A 7,976-nucleotide genomic window follows, 5' to 3' on the forward strand; every position below is an offset into this window, starting at 1 on the left:
CGAGAGCTCTAATCAAGATGATTAAACAAGTAAAAATCACATCTTAATCAAGTTGCGTTATGTCCAACATTGCGAAGCGTGAGTTTGTAACACTTGAAGTCGGTGGAAGAAACTATATGCCATAAATGATAAATATAAAAATGTATCTTGAGTCCATGGACATTCCTAATACAATAAATAAAATTAATGAGTGTATTGCACAAGAAAAAACGAAAGTACAAGTTTTCCTTTGTAAGCATATCAATGAAATGTTGAGATTTAAATATCTTGATATTACTGATCCAAGCATTCTCTTGAACCGATTGAAAGACTTATTTGATCGTCTAAGGGAAGTTATATTTCTAAATGTTAGAGATAAATGGAGAACACTGAAGTCTCGGGACTTTAAGAAAATGAATGAATACAACTCAGCTTTGTTTATAATATGTTCACAACTTAAATATTGCGGACATGAGGTTATTGATGAAGATATGTTGGAGAAACTTACTCCATATTTCATGCAACAAACATTTCCTTGATGCAACAACATCGGATGCAAAGGTTTACAAAACATTTTAAACTAAATGCATGTTTCCTTGTTGCAGAGCAAAATAATGAGCTTTTGATGAATCCCGTCCAACAGGATAAGTAGCACTTCGTGAAGAAAATTCTACCAATAATGATGATCCTATAAACAATACACATGGACGAGGATGTTGGGATATCATATAACTTCGATGGTTCTTTTTATAGATGTGATGATATAGGTCATTGGTCAAAGACATCACACATGCACATCTTTTTTCAACTTTGTCGAGAATTCATTAAAGAAAGTGATAAGAAGTAAACATCATTGATGATGTTGAATTCACTAAGCTAAATGTTCTCCATTTTTAGGCATTACATGAAACATAGACTAAAGATTTATGTTGTTTTTTCCTTTATTTTTCATGTAATATATTTCCTATAATAAATGGATTTTCTTTATAATAACTAATTATGTTTGTAGGCTCATATTTCCTTCATATGAAGTTCAATATGAGTTCAACTTTGAGCCTAATAATAAGAAAATGTTGGAGATCTTTGTATGTCAATAGTGGTATCACACAAATTATTCTAATATCTAAGAAATACTTTTCAAAATTAATACCAACAAAATCAACCATACATACAATATCGGGTCCCACAAACTTGATAGAAGGAACTAGAAACTCATTTTACATTACTAAATGGTACAAGTTTTTGCATAGAAAATGCTTTATTTTCTCCAAAGTCAAATAGAAACCTATCCTCTTTTGATGTTTATCTTGACAAATACAAAACCACTTCGATTATGTTGGATCTTATACCACAATCCTCTTTTTTATTTTTTATTTTTTTTAATAAAACTAATAATCAATGCATTAAATAAGATTAGAAATGCTATATTGTCACAATAATACTCCAAACTCAAGTTTTTTACTCATAAAAACTTTACACCTTTCTTAAATAAAGCAAAAAATCCAGCAAGTTCAATGGTGCAATTTTTGTTCTCAACAAAGAATGATATATAATAAGTTAAATTTTTTGAGGTATCTATCTTCTATTGTTGAAGGAGACTATATTTCTAACAGAAAGTGAATATTCGCTTATCTGACGTCACCATTCTTTTTGCCGGGGTGGTCCCCACAATCCTCTCCAGCTGAACAAAAAATTTTAAAAATAATTAAAAAAGATTTAAAAAAAAAAGGAAAAAGTATAGTAGCAAATAATAATGGTTTACCCGAAGAAGATCAAAGCGTGAGAATAGCACTGTACAGTTCATGCTATGTGATCCTTCAAGCATATTCACAATCTGCATCCACACACAAAAAAAAAAAAAAGTCAAAACCCACATTATGAAAAAAAAAATACAAAAGAGGGTATTTTCGTAAATTAAACAGAAAATTAGGGTTAGAAGAACATGCCTCGGGGTAAATCTCTTTCCGCTCCGGAAGTGAATAAATTATTAAATTCTGAATTCCACGAATCTGTTTTTCAATACAACATAAGTTAGAAATTAATTCAATGGTTATTTGGTTAAACAAAAAATATAATAGTTTTTACTGAAATTGGGTTTATAAAAAAAAGGAGGTTAATTTAATTTACCTTATATCTGTGGTAAAAATGGGCTCTTTCAGTGTACAACATAATCTTCCGTTTTCCTTGAAAGAACCAAACTCGTGCACGTGATATATCACTTTGTTCTGTATACCTAAAATGTCATAAAATGATTAATTAAATACTACAGTATATAACAATTTTATGATTTAAAAAAAATAAAAAAAAAATAAATAAATTCTCACTCTCCAAGTAGACACATGGATGCATCTTGAGACTTCAAGAAGTTTCGTACACGAACAAACTCAAAGTAAGAACTAATAAATATCATAACTCCACCCTACACATTATAAAAACATTTTACTTTTCTTTATTTTTTATTAAAATAAAATAAGAGCTGAATGCAAGAAATGTAATTGTATAATAAGCATTTAGCCCATAATTATAATACCTGAACAGAATCTTTAATCTTTGGGAACACCTACAAAACAAGAAACATGAAAATTGTCAAATGTGATGACGAGGGGAGGGCATTTAAGTCTTTTGCACACATTGTTTTTTTTTTAAAAGAAAAAAAAAATAAAACCTTTTTCTTGAAGTATTCAAGGCGGGAGTCATCAGCATCCGCTATTGATTCGGTATCAATACGCTCGTAGATCTGAATGTTAAAATGTTCAATACAAATAAATATAAATATTTTTAGCAACAAAGATAAATAAAATAAAAATAAATAGGATAAAGATTTGAAGAGTTTATAAAAAAAAAATACAAACCTGCCTCACTTGAAGCAAAACTTTTGGAAGAACACCTTTGTGCTCACATGAAAGTTTCACCTGACAAATAATTTTTACACAACTTTATATCGAGAAAATAAAAATATCCATCATTTATTATTTATAAGATAAAAATCAAAATAAAGACTTCCAAAAATATTTGCTCACCTTTCCTTTGTAGTTGAGACAATGGTTGTTGAACATCGCGTTGATATCTAAGGAAATATAAAAGAAGATAATTTTAAATGCCATAATATTATTATATAAAATAAATAAATAAATAACACTCAGCAGATTTTACCTGGATTTACATGAGTTCCTAACACAATTGTTTGCCTATAAAACCTAGCTTGTCCATCAAGGTACCTATAATGGGTATTTTGGTAATTTTAGCAAATAAGGGAAGAAGCAGGGGTATTTTGGTAATTTTAGCAAATAAGGGGAGAAACAGATTTAAGTTCCCTAAATACCATGGTCTTATTCGCATTATATCAGTTCCATGTTGCTTTGATGGAATGCGATTCAACTGCTCAACAACAGTATTCACATGGGACCAATTCTGGAAAAGAAATTTTAATTAAAAATATTAATCAAAAGAAAAAAAAATTAATTTAATAGAAACTTTATTCAGATAATTTACCTGCATCGCTATAATATCTGAATGATCAACAATCAACACCTATTCACAAAATCCCCTTCCATTATCACAAGTAATAAGCAAGAAACACGTGTCACTGTGTGTGTTTGTGTGTGTATGTGTGTGTGTGTGTGTGTGTTTCATTATATAAAAGAAGATTATGAATTACCTCAATAGAAGACAGATAATCCACATCCTTCTCCTTTTCCAATTCAGCCTCCCCGATTTTCTAAAAAAAAATAAAATTATAATTATAATATACACTAATTTGAATTGAGTATATTTTTAGGTTTGAGATTTTGACCACAAGAGTTTCATATGTTGGTAGGTTTAGTCCCTATGTAGAAAAAAAATTACAGAAACTATCCATGTAATTTACTGAAAGGTCCTTGTGCAGAATTTTCTTTACAGAAATGGTCCGTGTGTTTAAGACTTTCGTATGTTCGCAGGTTTGGTCCTTGTGTTGAAAATAAATTACAAAATCTATCCTTGTAACTTGCAGAAATGGTCCATGTGTCTTAAGATTTTCGGATGTTGGCAGGTTTGGTCCTTGTGTAGAAAATAAATTACAAAAACTGTCCTCGTAATATACAGAAAAGGTCCCTGTGCAGATTTTTTTGTAGAAATGGTCCGTCTTTTTAAAAACTACAAAAATGATCCCTGCCTAATAGAAAATTTACAGAGTAACCCCCCCCCCCCAACCCAAATATTACCCTAGTTAGATTTAAAATTAAATAAACAGTAATTAAAAAGGAGAAACAGTTTTGAAATGTAGTACTCACTGTGATCAAACCAAGAGGAGAAGCAACAATCATGTCTGATGTATAAAAATCACTATACAATTTTATAGTCTTCCTACAAAATAAACAAAAATGTCAATGATTAAAACACAAATCACCGAGAAAAATCAAGAAAATTACAAGACACTCATGAAAAAATTACTTGGTAAACTTGATGCCAATCATGAAATGATCATTGTTATTCCCTCCAAAAAGTGTTTGAAAATCTGATGGCTTTGATGTTTTCCAAGATTTTGATTTTTTACCATCTTCATCTTCATCCTCCTGATCATCAGACTTTCCATGCCCAAATTCATCACAGAATCGACCAATATGCTCTACATTAACCTGTGGGAGTGGGACCCACCCAAAAGTAAGTATCTTTTCATAACTTTTTAAAAATATATCAACATTGTAAAGATTTACACTTACCCTATGCCCTGAAGGAGTTAAGTGAATCAGCCTATTTATTACTCTATATGCAATACTTGCCATTGGCAACAAGATCAACACCTGAAATTCATCACAAAACTTATAATCCAACACTAGATAATACATTAATAAGTGAAAAACACATATAAAGAATCCTACTTTCACTCTTATTACAACATTGTACTTTGAAATATCTATCAGATTGTAGCAACTTCATCCAAATATAAGGCAACTTTCATTGATATATTTGAGTGTAATTTCAAAGTATAATGTCCTAATAAGAAGAAAACTGAAAGTAAAATGTTGAATTAGAGAGAAAAGTAAAAAGTTGGTACTTTTTTTAGCCCTAAAACAAGATTGTTAGATCAAGAATATGATTACCTTAGGACGAGTAAATCCATGGTCAAGAAAGTTCTCACTATCTAAAACTTCCTCATGCTTAGACTCTTTGTTGTTTGACAACTTTTTGTCATTCTTTGTCACAAGATCTCTTGTTTTAAATACATGATTCAGCTGCACAAATTACAAAAGTACCCCTTGATCATCAACCTTTCACTTTATTTGTGAGATTCTGAAAGTATTGAAAAAATGAATGTAAAAGATGTACACACCGAGTGCAACAAATAGGCATCCATGATACTCAAGTCTTCTTCTCTACCTTTAAGATAAAATGGCTTTTTGTTGTGGTGCAATATATCCCGATAGGTGTTACCTATATAATAAAAGAAGGTAACAAGTTAATTAATAAATAAATAAATAAAATAGTCCGAAAATGCCCTTTTTATCATCACTTACAAAGGGAGAAGAATGATCTTTGTCTTGATGAATGAAGATCATGCCCCCCAGATGCATTGTAAGTATTTGACCAATGGTCATATAGCTTGGGATTTAGACCATAAGGAGAATCCATGGAGGAATCCTGAAAACACAATAAAGATTTACATGAATGATTGAGGACAAGATGGTAAAAAAGCATATATATATATATATATATATATATATATATATATATATATATATATATATATATATATATATATATAATGTCAAAAATGTCATAAAGATGAACAGAATACCTCTAAAAGGAGCTCTTTAGTTGCTACCCACTTGCAGTTAGCTGCATCAACCTCCCATTTATATTTCCCTTTTTTTCTTGAAAGATTTTCAGCCTCTTCTTTTGATAATTTGTAACCCAGGTGAGCAGAGTATGAACTTCATGAAGATGACAATAATATTAAAATAAATCTATACACAAAGTTGAAGCTTTTTAAAATTGAACATAAAGAACACTAAAAATATCACAGTACCTTGTGCTTTCTGATTCTTTTGCAATAGATTGATCATCAGCTGTAAAATCTTCTTCTCCATCACTTTCAAATGTCTCATCTGCATCATCTTCACTATGTTCTTCAACTTCTGCCAAACCTTGAAGATCAGTTGGGTCCAAGTCACCTCTAAGAGATCCAGTTTCAGTTTCTAATATCATAAAACAAAAAATCTAAAAGTTAGAATTATAAAGTGAAAGATTTTCTTGGAAATAATGATGGAATTAGGTATTTTTTTACCATCTTCGCTTTGTTCAGAACCACTTAAAGATTCTAAATCATTATCCTCTTCTTCATCTGTGTCACTTTTGCCTTCTTCTGCACGTTGCCTAAGCATAGTGGAAACAAATGCTATGAGTTTTTAACAGCAAAAAGGGCTTCATATTCTTGAACAAATAAAGATGTCAATAAAGAAGTGTAGAAAGTAAGAAGGATAATTAATTTTCAGTAGGAATGACTACCTCCTCTTGTAAGCATCAGCAATTGTTTCACTAGCTGATCCAAGTGTCTTCAACAGGTTATCATACATTGATGGTTCCTTGTAAACAGCAACCTCTTCTTCTTCCTCTTCTGAAGCTATATCAGCGTGTTCTTCAGATGAATTGCCTAAACACATAATGCAAGCAACTTAAGATGCAACCAATAACTAGTTTGAACGTTATATCACAGGCTAAGAACACTAAAATAGTTTATGGTATTATACACAATAGCAAAATCTATAACAATTTCGTATTCATGTTGTGATAAGTTAAACCATCAAATCCCCAAATAAGATTAGGTAACTTCACTTGCCTGAATCACTCGGAGAGGAGGGAGTATCTGGAATTTTCTCATCTTCGACATGATTTCTTCTAGCGCGCTTGTTTTTAATATTCTTTGTAAATTCATTTGCTTTTGGCCTGCTGCCTCCTACAACATGATTTTATAAATAATCAAATGAAAGAGAAAAGGAAACAAAAAGAAATAGAGGTTTGAGTCTTACCTCGTTTCTTGCCAAACCTAGGTTTAGCCATAAGAATTTAGATTGAAGCTTTCTGCAAAAAGAAAGAGTATAAAGTAAGAAGAATGAAGAGAAACAATTCAATTGGTGGAACACATACAGTAAACCGCCGGTTAGCTTTTCGATAGTTACCTGCACTCTGTTCAGCGAAGAACCCTAACTCGCCGGGAAGAACGAGAGAAGAGGGCGGTGAAAGAGGAGAGACGAGAATGATAGTGCGGGAAGAAGCCAATGGTACTTGACGAACCAGGGGGAAAACTCTGGTGAGAGCCGGCAAGGGGGGGACAACGGAAGCTCGCAAAAACCTGTTGGATTTAAACCCTTTATAAACCCTATGAAACGTTTGTTGAATGAAAAAGGGTTTTAACCAACGAACTTAGGTTGGTTTAAGAGGTCATTCAATTTTATTTTAGTATTTTTTATTTTTATTTTTTACTTTTTTTACAAAAAGGGAAAGGAAGTACGAAAGGTGAACACTTGACCAAGCTTGATTAGATGACCTGTGGTCCCTTATAAAATGATACAAACACCCTTTTTAGGTTTAAACATTAGTATGTTGTTAGCCTTTTAGAGCAATAGTTGTGCCCCTTTAATCTTCCTTCTTCTTTAAAGCCGGCAAGAAACTGAAATGGTGTCCTTTGGTAGCTTCTCATACGATGGTTTCCATGCTTTTGATTTAGGTATATACATACTGAAAACGAACTCCTTGCGATGGAGCTTCAAGTGGATATCGAAAATATGAGAAACGGCGTGAATCAGGAGTTGATGGCTAATAAGGGAGCAGATGGCGGCAATGTATAAGTTCACCTTCAGTTTGTGGATTGTGATTCTCGCGGCAGGTGTTGTTGTCGGTTGAATCCCGTATGGATCCTCTGCTTTCAGTAGTACGAACCCATACTACCTTCCACACTTATCCGTGTTTGACTCAGATTTTCCTCCCAAGACCCAAATCACTAAGCTACTCCACACTAC

The 7,976-nt window shown here is 31.9% G+C and overlaps 1 protein-coding gene across 1 annotated transcript; it reads right to left on the reverse strand.

The window, feature by feature from the left end:
• Nucleotides 1-1,406: 1,406 nt before the first annotated feature.
• Nucleotides 1,407-7,350, reverse strand: LOC111887676 (protein NUCLEOLAR FACTOR 1). Its single transcript, XM_023883851.3, has 26 exons — nucleotides 7,137-7,350; nucleotides 6,987-7,038; nucleotides 6,797-6,913; nucleotides 6,466-6,610; nucleotides 6,245-6,333; nucleotides 5,987-6,155; nucleotides 5,756-5,891; nucleotides 5,475-5,598; nucleotides 5,291-5,391; nucleotides 5,061-5,192; nucleotides 4,680-4,760; nucleotides 4,411-4,595; nucleotides 4,251-4,323; nucleotides 3,638-3,697; nucleotides 3,472-3,510; nucleotides 3,302-3,390; nucleotides 3,133-3,197; nucleotides 3,000-3,046; nucleotides 2,832-2,891; nucleotides 2,645-2,716; nucleotides 2,510-2,539; nucleotides 2,304-2,398; nucleotides 2,107-2,212; nucleotides 1,926-1,988; nucleotides 1,742-1,813; nucleotides 1,407-1,660 (listed from the first exon to the last, which is right to left on the reverse strand). The coding sequence occupies exons 2-26, from the start codon at nucleotides 7,015-7,017 to the stop codon at nucleotides 1,586-1,588; spliced, it is 2,256 nt and encodes a 751-aa protein (XP_023739619.1). The 5' UTR covers nucleotides 7,018-7,038; nucleotides 7,137-7,350; the 3' UTR covers nucleotides 1,407-1,585.
• Nucleotides 7,351-7,976: the final 626 nt, after the last annotated feature.

Source organism: Lactuca sativa, chromosome 7 (genome assembly GCF_002870075.4).
Source record: "Lactuca sativa cultivar Salinas chromosome 7, Lsat_Salinas_v11, whole genome shotgun sequence".
NCBI classification, from domain to species: domain Eukaryota; kingdom Viridiplantae; phylum Streptophyta; class Magnoliopsida; order Asterales; family Asteraceae; genus Lactuca; species Lactuca sativa.